Genomic DNA, 15286 nt, shown 5'->3' with positions numbered 1-15286 from the left:
TGAAAAATGGTTAAAAATTTACTATAAAGGGCAAGAACTACTTAAGGAGTCAATTGACAATTTTGGTCATGTTGACTTATTTGTAGCTCTGCTTAACATTATTGCTGATTACAGTTTATTTACATAACACACAAAAGTAACACATCCAATGATAAAAGAAAATTAAGTCGTGAAAGATGGACATGTACAAGGTAAAGTGACTGTATACAACACATATAGATAACCATTGTAACTTAAACTGAGCATATGGTGCAATTAGGAAACAGGAGGTGTGATTGACGTATTGACCTATTCTCTTTCAAATCATCATGAAAATGTAACAATTTTATTTTTGAAATGTACATGATCAATGAAATACACTGCTCTTACAAAATTGCATCTTAATGTATGCGGAATATCACAACCATCTATAGATGTTAAATATTGAGTGAATTTTGTCTATGGAACGAATATTCATTCAAGTTCTTGTCCAATCAGATAAGATCTTCAAGCGTCTGCTACGATGCTTTGACAGGTGACGTCTGCATTGGTTCTACAACAGCTTTATTTGATTGGCTGTTACTGGCATCACCTGTCTTATTTGGCTTTTGTTTGATTGGTTTACTGAGTATTTCATAATGATAGCCCTCCTCAAATAATGGATCTTCAGGTGAGATTTCATCTATGACATACCTGTAAAATTCAAACACAATATATTAATAAAGATGATTTTTTTTTTTTATGTACCTGTAAAATTCAAACACAATATATGCATAAAGATGAATGGTTTTGTAATGAACCTGTAACATGTAAAATCATAACCCAATACTGTCGATTCAGAAAGTTTTTCAATGTTTTCTTTATTATGAAAATTTAAGTGGGATAGCGTTTTCACAAAACTTAAAAGTTGCTTTCTAAATTTTTGATATGTTACATTTCCTATAACAGTTAAAAAAAAATCTTTAAAGGTTGTTTACTTACTTCATTGTGTTTTTAAACAAAACCCTCAGCCATTTTGTCATGTTGAAATGTCTAAAGAAATACTGACCTACTTTGACATGTTAAATAAGCCCATTTGTCATGTGTAAAGGTTGTTAACTTACTTCATTGTGTTTTTAAAGAAACCCTGAGCCACTTTGTTATAAAGTTTAAATGTTGTTAACTTACTTCATTGTGTTTTTAAAGAAACCCTGAGCCACTTTGTTATGTTTAAATGTTGTTAACATCACTTTTGCCATCTCTGTGCTGAAAAAATAAGAATAAGAAATTACAATATATGGTAATGTATCTTAGAAATTAACAGGAGCCAGATTTAACTGGTAATTATTGATTATGTATGTTTTTTAAAACCAGAGGGAGAGTTTCACTACAATAATCTCATTGAACAATGATAGCCTACAGATGTGATGCAGCCAAAAAATTCTTCCAGTCAAAAGACCATAGTCTATGTATTGCTCTTTTTCAAGGCAATGTCAATGACATGTATAGCTAATGGTATTATTGAGTTGTCCTACTTGACTGAGAATAATGTTCTGAATTCTTGAGAAGCTAGATATAGATAGCTGTCTCACAAAATAAGGTAATAGCCAACTTACAAAATAGAGATAATATTTAACAATCCTTAAAATATTTTATGGTTTAAAGTGATAACACTGCCTATACCAATTCATAAACAGTATACAATGCCCTGTATTGCAATTCAAAGTGAACAAAAGATGTATTTAGATATAGGAAGATGTGGTATGAGTGCCAAATAGAGCTGAAGACATGTAAATGTAAACATATTATTTACAGCAATAGACATGTCTATCCCATAATAATTCTATAATAGTTTTCTTCTTATGTTTTGATATAGTTTGTATTTGTTACTTTTTAACTGAAAGCCTGGAAGTAACAAAAACATAAAATGACTTTCTCAATACCAACCTTATTTAAAGGGAGAAAACTCTTGGAAATTTACTTAACAGGAAACTTTTGGCAATTTTGAAAACAAATATTTCTTGATGCTTGATTTAACAAACAGCTCTTGGTTTCTTTGTCACATCAGGATAGATATACTTACTGATATGCCATTAATTCTAATATCTGTACAATAAATTTCCCTATGCCTTTTCTTCTGACATCATCTATAACTTGGATTTCGTAGCTAAAAACATGAAAGATTCAATTATTAGTATATCATGTATAAACATGTGCATGCTCCTTAGAGAAAAAAAAGAAATGTGCTAGTTCAGAAAAACAATTGATACTTCTTGACAAAACCCTGCTCAACAACAGATAATTAAGTATTTTTTACCATTCATACTATATTAATGTCCACCGGTATGTTAATGACAAATTGACATGCATGCAAAACCCTCCATTGTTTATCCACACAAGTCATATGCCATGAACCATTTAGGAGCCAACCATTTAGGACGTTGTGATTTCAACAACACAGGAAATATTTTACAAAAGGTTTTGTTTGATAACATGACTGATTGATTGGTGTTTAACACCACTTTGATCACTATTGTGCTGTCAGTTCAAATTGGTGGAAGCCGGAGTACCTAAACTTCGTTAGTAAAACTGACAATCGGTAAAGAAGATTGGAGTCAAGTGAACATTTTTTATCTGTCCCATGCAGAAAGAACCTCATTGCAAAGCTGAAGTTAGCTTACTCAAGCAAGAAATGTAACTAACACATTTTCTATAGGCTTGTATGCAGACTTTTGCAAAACTACGAAATTAAGTATCCATGAACATGCAAGTTTTCCTCAATCCACGATAATTGGAATTCACAGTAGATACAACAGGACTTAAGAAAGCTGAAAAAATAAATTAGAATTGTTTTATGTTGCTGACCTACCACCTAACTTTAAAGAGAGATTGCGTTTAGTTGTAGCCTGGAATTAAATTTCAGGTTAAAGTATCAAACTCATTTGATTTATTTGTACAACATTTGTGCAAATGTCCATTTTGCTATGTGCAGATTATTAACAATAATGATAGTATGACAAAATTTGAAAGAGATCTTTCTTCCATCAATCCTGATATTGTGTTAATGAATATCTCAAGAATTGGTTTCAGCAATTTTGAGTTATTGTATGAAGTGTTGACACTCATAAAACTGAGAATGGAAATGGGGAATGTGTCAAAGAGACTACAACCCGACCAAAGAGCAGAAAACAGCCAATGGCCAACAATGAGTCCACAGCAAGAAAATCCTGTATACAAACCACATTATATATAATGTATCACCTCTAAGACAGTCATATAAAAACATAAACTAACAGTATTAGCTGAGAAAAGTAATTGATGATTACATCATAGTTTTTACTGCCATCAATTATTTTACAATTACATGAAATCAAAAATGTCTTCTGTTACAGATAACTGTCAATTACTGGAAAAAAATGTAATCAATTACAACTGATTACGAATTAACCCCATCCCTGATTTGCTCTTACCAATATAGAACTTCTTCATCAATTTCTATATCAAATCTAAAATGTGTAAATGCTACAGGTTTACTATTAGTATCTCTTGCTATCAGATACAGGGCTTTGTCTTCCGTCATTTCTTCTCTCTTGTCCTTATCTTTCCATCCCCATTCACTTTCTTCATATCTGTAAAGTAAGTGCAACTTCAGATTAGCTGTTAGAAATGCACTTTAATTCTTTCAAGACAGAGAATTCTTCTAATGACAGTTGTTATCTATTTGTTTGATGAGTTTGAGCTTTTGATTTTGCCATTATATTACGAACTTTCCCTTTTGAATTTTCCTCATAGTTCAGTATTTTTGTTATTTTTACATTTTTTTCCCCATACATATAACTCCTTACATTTGGGACATATTGACCTATATCAAGATTTTTTCATGCTAACATTTCCTGCAATATACATTTTTCATCTAGCACAGACAGTTTCTAGACAATTGTAAATAACTATCAAATTTGCTAAGGGCTATTCCAGAAAAAAATGTATGGGGGGGGGGGGGGGTTGGAAGGCAGTTTTTGTCAGCACGGCTACCCAGACATTTGTAATTGAGAATTATAGTGCATTATAGTGTGAAAAGTTGCTCTGATACCCATCACCCATGTATTATTAATACAATGTGCCTTCCAACCCCCCCCCCCCTCCCTACATTTTTTTCTGGTATAGCCATAAATATTTAATGGTATATAGATCATGACTTACTGATAATTTTAACAATGGTTATACTTATTGATAATTTTAACACTAATTAGATTTTGAAACAAACGCCTCACACAGCTACTCCTATGTTCTATTTATTTTTCAACAATGGAAATGTTTGCTGGTCAAGTTGTGTTTTCAAAATAAAAAAATTGAAGTAGATACCCTAAAGATAATTGTTGTAAACTTAATCAAATGATTTGCTTTCTAAATATGTAATATGATGGAAACCAAGTGTTGGCAATGAATTAAATGATTTAAGCTTCATAATCAATATATTTTTTTTCAATCTGCAGTTAAATTTGTTTGGTCAGTCTTTGGCAGGAAGATAGACATGACAAAATCTACCTGATCTGTAGTTTACGATGTTCTATTAATAACTTACAATGTTTGCATATTTTTCTTTGTGAGGTCAAATGCCCATTGTATTTCTTCTTCACTCATATCTGTTATACGTTTAAACTCAATGGTCAAGCTCAATCTGAAAATAAAAGAATAATAATAAATGACCACTACAATGACTAAAGTGGAAGCAAGTTGTCTCAAACTCGGATGAGTTGAATCTAAGATAAGCCAAATACTTCCACTTGGCTTAGACTGATTTGACTGTACATTATAAAATTGAGAATGGAAATGGGGAATGTGTCAAAGAGACAACAACCCGACCAAATAAAAAACAACAGCAGAGGGTCACCAACAGGTCTTCAATGTAGCGAGAAATTCCCGCACCCGGAGGCGTCCTTCAGCTGACCCCTAAACAAATATATACTAGTCCAGTGATAATGAACGCCATACTAATTTCCAAATTGTACACAAGAAACTAAAATTAAAATAATACAAGAGCACATTATGTTTATTTGCCAAATACTTCCATTTGGCTTAGACAGATTTGACTGTACATTATGGTTATTAGCCAAATACTTCCATTTGACTTAGACAGATTTGACTGTACATTGTGGTTATTCTTAGTATTCCTAAAATTATACCATTCAAAACAAATATTATTTAAATCTTTTTGCCTTTTAAGTTTTGTTTCAAAAGCAATTTGCAGGAAAATCTGTTCATTTATTCAGAAAAAAAAAGAATACCAGTGTATCCCAATTTCTGTCTGACCAACATAATGTCAGACAAAAACTTGTTCAGATAGACAGAAATTTTAAGATATTTTGGTTAAATATATAGTAGAAAAATACAAATTTCTCTTTCGGTCAGACAAACCCTAAAACAGTTTGACACAGACTGGAATACTATTAGAAATTTTACTTTCAACTGTATATACAGGAATGAAAGGACAGATGAACACCCAGTATTTATTTCATTCCTCATACTGAATACAAACAATTGTGCCATATACATGTATTACTAGAACACACCAGTGATATCACGGGTCCGTGATTGAATTAAAGTATATAACTATGCGCAAGCCTTATTTTAGTATTAGTATTGTCATCTGTTAAAGTCATGCCGATTATAAGATACACAGTTTTTCTCTGCTTTCAAGTCTTTCTGTTTGAACCCGTCGAACTGGAACTTATCAATTATTGGTAATATTAATTATTTGGAAAACAAAAGGTCCTGGAATGGAGTATTTTTTAATCAACAGCATTGTCCTACATAAGTTATAAGTAAAGTTGAATTCTTTGCCTCGCTGTTTTATGTCATGCCCACTAACAAACTGAAAACTGTACCTATACGCCTTATTTTTAGTCCAGATTTTTAGTATTCGTATTGTTATCTTAGAAAGTCTAACTGATTAAAATACTACAATAGGTAACAAGTTGACAATTTAGTAGTGTCAACCCTGTGGTTATGACCCGTGTATAGCATATTAATGCTGAATACAACGTTTGGTGGTGCGCCTGTCAGATGCGGAACGTAAAGATAAGGTAATAGGTAACAGGTGAATATATTATTGGTATCGGTAGCGGACTCGACCCGGAACTTCTTCATTATTGCCAATATTAATTACGTGGAAAACAAAAGGGCCTGGAGTGGTGTAATTTTTAATCTACACCTTTGTACTATATTAGTTATATATAAAGTTGAATTCTGTGATTCGTCGTTTTTACGTGATGATGGCTGACAAATTGGACCTCGTAATTTTAGTATTATAGATATAAGTTTCTATGGAACACTGGCAAAATTTTACTCTTTTTAATATCAAAGACAATGGTTTCAATTAGAATTTAGAGTTTCTGTGGTTTTTTGTATATCTATCTACATGTCTTATGTTATTTTGTGTATACCGGTACATGCAGGTAAACAATTGTATATTAGATCTAGTGTTGGATAATCGGTTGAAATTACCAACCGATTATCTATTACAATCGGTTGACAGCAACCAACCGACTATCGGTTATAATCGCATTATAATACCTTGCCCTTTTTTTAATGAAATCAGTGACACTAACATTTCTATTTCAATGGTGTAACTCACAGTACAATTTCAATAACATAGCTGTATAAACAATTAAGAAAAGATATATGAAGCTTTTAACTTTAAGAAATTTAAGATTGACAGAAAAAAGTAAAACAATGCATTTACATTACAATATATACAGTAAACAAAGGGGTTAAGCCTATGTCTGTTAATTCTTGTAGAATGCCTTTTTTTTACTTTTGTGATCATTATTTTTCTGTCAATTGTGTCATTCGTGCGTCTGAATTTTTAATTGCAGAATTATTACATAGTTGAACCGTATCCGATTCGTGATTCTTATATTTTTCAATATGGCGGAAAAATTTCGGAAAATTTACAAAAATAAACGATGTTTGGCAAGCAATTTGGAAAGGAATATGATGTTTTGATGCTACAAATGGATAAAACATTAATAAAAGGCAATTTGCAACACGTTCTAGTGAAGCAAAGAAATTATTTTGTCTAAAATCATTTATGTACGCTCGCAAGTAACAAGTACCGGTATTGAAAGAAAGTATTTCATACAAAGTTATTAATTTTAAATAGCATTCCATCAACATGATCAATCTGCAAATATTTTTAGTCAATGCATTTGTCACGTTTATAAAGAAGGGAATTAGCTATGTCTTTCATTATAGGATATTTGACATTGTTATTGTCATCAATCCTGATATTTTTTGTTATTATTTGTTTGACTGCGCATATAAAATGCAAACCGCAAACGGACCGGAAGTTGATAAGCTAAAAGTCCGGAAACTTAAACGACAATCGATTAAACAAAATCCCAATCGATTATCGACATCGCCAGGCCCAACCAACTGATTTCCGACTTATTCCAATCATCGGAACAACACTAATTAGATCTGGCTTTTTTTTTTTAAATTGTTCAAGTAGCCGGTTTCATTTTTCTTGGTAAATGTATGAGTAGAATATAATGTATGCAATATCCCTTCTTTAAATTTTTGAGTTGCGCAAAAGAAATAAAAAAGCAAATTGAGATGAAAATAAAGACAACAGGTTGTTTGGCAACACTATGCAGTGGAATAAGACATTAAAATGAGGTTGAAACTATCTAAATTGTACAACAGAAATAAGAAATAATATTTAAGTGGCTTAATTTAATAAATGGGATGCACAAATTAATGTCTTCTGAAGAAATAATACAAATCTTTTAAATTAATTAATTTACCCATTTCTATCAAATTTTCTGAATGGTTTCACAAAATCCATAGGGTCTGGCACCTGTATTAGAAAAAAATTATATATAAAAACAATTTTATGAAAATAAGAACTACTACAAGATATAAAGTTAAACAACTGATAAATTCTTTTCTTAATTTGGTGCATATTATTTGCATTCACCTCGAGTTATGTCGTTTTCCTACATACATGACATATGATATATATATCTTATATCTTGTCGAGAAAAATTCACCAATCAGATCAACACATATATTTTGCATTCATGATATGTGATTAAATAGAATTATCTGTGTTTCTGATTGAACATTTTTGTATTTGTAGGTTTCCTACCATTTATTCAGAGCTTTAGAGATAATGATGAATAGAATTATCATAATTTATTATTCCACTGATCACTGCAATTTCTCATCCCATATTGCTTTTTGTTTTATTTACCAATTATTAAGACAATCTTTATATGTGTATGATTCACGATTTCACATATCATGAACAGTGAAAGAGAACATGATAAAAGGTAATTTGACAGCTACACATTTTTTCATTTGATTTTGCCATGTGATTATGGACTTTCCGATTGGATTTTCCTGAGTTGAGTATTTTTGTGATTTTACTTTTTTTTGACACCTACACAATATACCTGGTAACTTAAAATTGGGCACACTATCTCAAAAAAAAAACATAAAAAGGGGTTTCCAGCCTAATGCTTTACATTCTCATAATTCAAGGATCAAATCATAGAAGAAAGTAAGCATTTGACCCAAACATGCAGTCTTCAACAATGGATCCTAAATTTCCTATATATTATATAAAATTGGTAAATAAATTCCGATTTCTAATAAATTCAATAACTTCAAGATTTTCAAAATTCTTGATTATTATCTATGTTACTTACTTTATTTGCTTTATCAACTTTTGCCCTTGACACCACCATTTTTGCTGATTCCTAAAAGAAAATCATTATATTTTAGGAAAATAAAACACTAACATGACTTAAAAACATTACTATACAGATGATTCACTTTCATTTCAAAATATTGTATTGTGGCTGAAGGCCCTTTTGAAAACCAATTTAACTGCACATCTATATATGGACCATAATTTGGTATTCGGCCTTTGGTTTCTTTTTGTATCCTTTTTTATAAGTTCTAAAATTTTAACTTTTATTTTGTGGGTTGTGTTGGTGTTAGAATAGTATGAATGGAACAATTGAGTTTTTCGAGAAAAAATTAATACATTTTGATTCACCGTTTACGTGACAGGAAACCAAACAGGAAACCAATCTTTATTTTCTTTATTTTGCACAATATAATTCAAAAGGCATAAATAAACACCATTACTAGTGTTACTTGCTTCATGTTAATATTTAAAATCTATTTTCAATGTTATATTAAAGTTTTTTTTAAACGTGACAGGAAACCATAAGAAACCGAAAGCATTTTTTTAGTTTTATTTTATTGCAAAATCTGCTTAAAATAATCTGAACAGTATACTTTTTCTTAAAATCCATCTTAAATGTAACAGCATTATAAAACTCCTAAATATGTGCTTGTTTTGAAAACAATTAGTACCATTTATTCAGAATTTTCCATATTTTCTTCATTGATACAGGATACCATAATCGTTGTATCTTGATGTTTTGGCCAAAAAAATATATTTATATTTGGTTTTGAAATTCCAGTTATATAAAATTTATTCCAAATCATTGGCAATGTAAAATTCTTTAAATCCAGTAAAGAAAAAAACTTTTAAATTGGAATTAAAATCTTTAAAATAGGCACCATGTGATATTTGTGACCTGTACACCATCTACATGGTTTCCACATTTTAACCTACTTTAGTGGGCTAAAATCAATAAAGTACTTCCTTTCAAGTCATGCCTGGTAAAAGTTTACTTTTCCTTTGACAAGTTTATTGCGTTTCTGAAAAGTGTTTGCAGAACATGAATAAAAAAAAATAATTAAAAATTGTGACAAAGTTACCAACTTTGTACATTCCTAGTGTAACGGTATATTAACATGCAATTTTCATTTAATTATCTTTATTCACCTAAAATATCCAGTAATATTTACTGCTGAAGCAAAATCAATCCAACGAACATCGGCACCATGTTAAGAGACGTAATTTCGATTGAATTTTCCAAGGACCCTTTACATCGTTATTGGGAAACGTAGTGTGTTTAAACGTCGGTCAAATTTGAAATCGATTTTGTCAAGTCATTGGGCATTTATTTTCACACAAGAATGTATGTAACATTATGCACATAGGAATAATAATAGACCCCCGGCGCAATCTCTTTCAAAAAATTGTATTTTCCTTTTTTAAACAAGTCGAAACAAGTCTACAGATTATGTTTGCTAACATCCCGTTGGAAACAAAAACAATGTTTAGAACTAGTATATCGTATGTCCGGCTGTAAGGGCGTGATCACATGTTTCACGTATGACCGGAAATGATTAGAACTTAAGGACAAAAACAATTTTAATAAATAACTGGACTTCTGTTTCGTGTGAAATGTAACGCATAACGATAACGTCATTTTCTTACTTAATTATTACGAAGATCAAAACAAGAATGTAAATCATCTCTGATTTACCTGTTTGAACATCTCGCGAGAGTTCATATTTGCATATTGTTTTTAAGAATTCTATTACAACAAAGCAGATTACATCATCTAAAATTTGCGTTACGAAATCGGACACAAAAATCACGCCACTGTTCTTACATCTGCTACATAAATACTTATAGTTCTCGGCATTTTCTTCTCACTATTCTTATTGGTCGATGTTCTTTGTTATTTGAAAGCAAAAGTTACGAATTTGCCGGTGACGATTATCTATAAATCAGTCAGCGTTATGCTCTTCGGAAGCATAAAGTAACGCGAGAAACGACACAAAAATACGGTTGTAGAATCTTTGAAATTCGTATATTTCAATTTTTTTTCTAGGGAAGAGTAGCATACACTTGTATGTTAATAAAAATAATGGCATCTTTAGATGTAGTTACAACTTTTCTTACAGTAATTCAAATTTTATCACTTTTCTTTAGTTATAGGAAACGGAGCCCAACAGCAAATTATGGTCCATATATGCATTATCCGTGATTTCAGAATTTTTCATATGAATTCAAAAAACAAAACTATTTCCTATCTATGTATAAAAGTAATAATAAGCAATAAAGCATGGTAAGTATTGAATTTACTGATACACATATAAAGATAACATTTCTGTAAAACCACAGATGTTTTAATTTTAGCTAAAATAATTGAATATATATTTATTATATGATTGCATGTATATCATATAATTATTTTAACATAATTCTGTACATGAAAATGTTAATGAGAAAGTTACCTCTTTTCTCTGTTTCTTCTTTTCTTTTGACTTATCTGATTTTCTCTGAAAAAAAATCTTAACATTTATGACATTGATAAACTCAGCTACAAAATAAAAGCACCCCCTACAGGGTGGGCCTTTTCACCACCGCACACCACTGTACACCACCGAACACTAAAAAAAAACACCAACCACTAAGAAAAACTGTGATATAATACTATAAAACGATAAAATAAATTTAATTACGTATATTTTTTATCAATTTTTAGATTTTTATGGGCAACATACTTATGTTTAAATCGCTAATCAACATGAGGAAAAACGTCTCTGGATTCATCACTTTCTGGATTACATTGTGTGTGTTATTAAAATAATATATTCATAATATTAGTAATCAGTTCAAGTATCCTCGATCTCTATTCAACGGTTAGATTTTGATGTTTGTCTCTTTTCTTATTATTGGAAAACTTATTTTATAAACTAGATGAGGAAGAAAAAAAAATGGAAAGAAAAAATATTTTTGAGGTGTCCATAGGGGACTGCGGAGTTCAAAAAGTGGGGTGTTAAAGACTCTTCCTTTCTGTTTTCTGTAGATATTTGGACTATTAATCTTCTGATTTGTTGAATTCATAACTTGAATATTATATAAAAGACAAAATAATAAACTTTTGGGGTGTTCAGTGGTGTTCGGCAGTGTGCAGTGGTTTACTGTGGTGAAAAGACCTACTGCCCTCTACATTAGTTTTTCCATTGCCTAATCTAAGTGAACATTCCCTATCCTGTTATTTCATTTTATAACTTGCCAGAACTAAGTTCCCATATTGCAGTTTTCCTTTTAAATTAGAAGATATGGCATAATAGAGTTAGCTACCGTTTGAATAATAACATGCACTTTTAATTTATTGTTTTTAAAAGAACTTCCATACATGTACATGACATGTATTTTCAACGTTAAATTGCACTTTAAAATTGAGAATCTGTAGCTTTTACTCATTTTTTTCATACCTCAATTGGTCTATACCAATATATGTCATACATCAATTGGTGGTTATTCCTGACCTGTTTTTAAGAAGGGAACATTAAACTTGGGACAAAATCACAAATATAATAGTACTAGTCCCAACCCAAACATACGATGTATCAATGAGAAATTATTTTTTGTTTCATTTTGGCCTGATGTCCACACTTTCTAGTTATAAAAGGAAGAAGAATGTACTGTTTACAACGAGGCCAATATTATTTTATCTCAAAAACTTTAAAACGATATTGATTAATTAAACTTACACCCATTTTTAACTGTTTAAGCGTGTTATTAGTTTAAGTTTGTCAACTGGCACTGTGATTTCCCGCAAATTTTGTTGTACAAGGGGAGATAATACTTCATTTCCTAAAACTCGGAACAAAACTGGAAGTTAGCAAGTTTTTTTGCCACGGAATTCGAGGAGGTTTTATAATTTTTTTTACAGATTTTATTCAGTCTTGAAAGGTCAAGGAATCATAGTGTACGCTTATCATACTATGCTATAAATATTTTGTCAACTTTGAAAATTTTCCTGCTTAATAAAGGTTGATTTTCGGTTTTATAAAAACAAGGCGTATAATCTAATTTATTATATACTTCGTAGTAAATACAGATAAATGATCATAAATGGTATTTCTAATGCAACAACGTTTGTAACGTTCATTTTGATTGGATAACGTCACTGTTTTACATGGCATCAATTTACAATTGATGCTATGGGACGTACGCGCAAGCGCAGACGGCATTTGACAGATTTTAATTGCATGTTTTAACGTTGTTTTCTGTCAATTTCATTAGAATGGAGATAACTGTATTGTATTTTAAGCTCCGACGGCATCAATTGGGGATTTGATGGTCGCAAATTAAGTTTACTGGCGACGCGTTAGGTGCCAATATTATGTTGGGACGACATGAAAAGATCGATGTAGGATAAAAAACTGAAATCAAATAGTTTGGGGCTGGGGGTCAACATTGCTGCAAGTTTTGCTAATCCAAAATCGATTTTACATATATCCCTATTGGTTAATCAATTTTTCCCAAATTAAGTTAAGAAGGGGGGGGGGGGGGGGTCAGTGAAAAAGCTATGTGAATTAAGGTTTTTTTTTTTTATCCTACATTGAACTTTTGATGTCGTCCCTAAGTGTAAGAAAAATCTAGAAAGAATTATTTCCCGCCAAATTTTCAACGGCTTATATCTCGAAAACAAGCACACGGACCTCCATTTTTTTCTGCTTTTTTAGTTTCTTTATTTAGATACTTTCAATTTATAACAGTCTTTTAAAAAGCTTGTTATTTTTAAACAGAGTAGCGAACATCCTTAAACCAGAGTTTTTGACGGAAATGCATCGAACTCGAAAGTTGTCTATCGCACGGGGGGGGGGGGGGGGGGGGGGGGGTTACTTCCTATTATTGGGTATACGGGGATGTGCCAAAAATATGGGTCATAATTTTGCGAGATTTTATATAAAAATGACCCTCCTTTTTAATGACATCCTATATTAAAATGCATTTACGTTTGATAACTGTATATTGATTTGGGGTATGCTCTACATATCATATTTAAATATGCTATTGATATGTGCACCAAACGATGTCAATTCATATATAAAAACTTAAGGGTAGCTGGTATATTTATGAATTATGAGTGATGATGAGTTAGTGCTTATATAAGCATGGGTCATATTTTAAATATTGTATATAAGTATAGGTCATTCTTTCTTAAATATTTATATAACTATAGGTACTGAATTTAAGTGAATGTTATATTAAAATGGGTATGTTTTTTGAGGCAAAAATGGCACACCCCTACCAAAAAAATATCCAAGTTACCCCCCCCCCCCCCCCCCCCCCCGTGGTCTATCGAAGCATGTGATAAACTTTTCGTATCAGCCCGCTAAGCAATAATTCCAAAAATATGAAGTTTTCGTTAAATTTATGTTATTATCATACAGTAAAAATCATCTAAGTATATGATAATTCGTCATATCAAGGAATTGTATATTTTAAATGGTTTTACACTAGTAATTGTGGGGCCCTTTATAGCTTGTTGTCACAGTGAGCCAAGGCTCCGTGTTGAAGGCCGTACATTGACCTATAATGGTTTATTTTTTTTAAATTGTTATTTGGATGGTGAGAGTTGTCTCATTGGCACTCACACCAAATCTACCTATATCTAATTCCTTGGTCATATCAAGTTCAACAATTGAACATATTGGCATAATATTCAAATGTTCTAAAAGATTTCTTGAAATTCACGGGATGTTATTCTGATACATAACAAAAAACAATACAAGACAAGTTATGGAAAAACATTGCATCTGTGTTTTTTTTTTATGTACATAATTGATAACGGTACTGTCTTCCATATCAAAATCGCTATCTTTATACATGTATATTAAAGTTCACAATTTCGTTATATGTTTATTGCTTTGTGTTTCTTTATTCTACATTGGCTAGTAGAGCTATATCACGAGATCTCACAAGCATTTTAAACACCGCCGGATTTTTGCGCCTGTCCTAAGTCTTGGTTTTGTATAAGTCATGTAAGTCTTGTATGGTTTTTAATTTTAGTTTATTTATATGTTTTGGAGTTTAGTGTGACGTCCACTTTCACTGAACTAATACGTACACATTTATTTAGAGGCCAGTTGAGAACCAGTTGGGATTTTCTCGATGCGTTGAATACCCATTGCTGGCCCTTCGGCTGTTGTCTGCTCATTGACATATTCCCCATTTCTATTCTCAATTTTATTAGAAATAATCCGTGCTGTCCGTTTAGATTCAATGAAACTTTTCACATACGGGGAAACACTATATAATTAAAAACCCTCATCGCTGTACCGTTTTCTGATATGTCGCGTGAACAGGAGCGACGAGCGATCGGTTGGGATTAGATTGGGGTAATATTTCTTTATTAAGACTTTGTTTGATCCAAAAATTAGTGCAACAAATCTTATGAACCGAAAACTGGTGCGGCTTTAAATGCACATCGATTCCAAAGTTACTAATCTACTTCTTGAGCCAAGTTCTGCATTTGGGAAATGATCAATAAAATTAAGCATTCCATGCATATCCGATTCAAATTAATCCCTTTAACCGTTTATTAACACTTGTTCATTTAAGTATTTTGTAATTAATGTGTGCAAGATATAAGAT

General features: G+C 31.4%; 1 protein-coding gene across 1 annotated transcript; it reads right to left on the bottom strand.

The window, feature by feature from the left end:
• Nucleotides 1-309: 309 nt before the first annotated feature.
• LOC143069663 (N-alpha-acetyltransferase 40-like) lies at nt 310-12522 on the bottom strand. The gene is made up of 9 exons (XM_076244421.1): nt 12394-12522; nt 11128-11172; nt 8670-8720; nt 7764-7816; nt 4541-4636; nt 3429-3587; nt 2042-2125; nt 1147-1224; nt 310-672 (listed from the first exon to the last, which is right to left on the bottom strand). The coding sequence occupies exons 1-9, from the start codon at nt 12397-12399 to the stop codon at nt 498-500; spliced, it is 747 nt and encodes a 248-aa protein (XP_076100536.1). The 5' UTR covers nt 12400-12522; the 3' UTR covers nt 310-497.
• Between the last annotated feature and the right edge of the window lie 2764 nt (nt 12523-15286).

This window comes from Mytilus galloprovincialis, chromosome 3 (assembly GCF_965363235.1).
Source record: "Mytilus galloprovincialis chromosome 3, xbMytGall1.hap1.1, whole genome shotgun sequence".
Classification (NCBI taxonomy): domain Eukaryota; kingdom Metazoa; phylum Mollusca; class Bivalvia; order Mytilida; family Mytilidae; genus Mytilus; species Mytilus galloprovincialis.
This window is presented reverse-complemented; position numbering and strand designations above follow the sequence as displayed.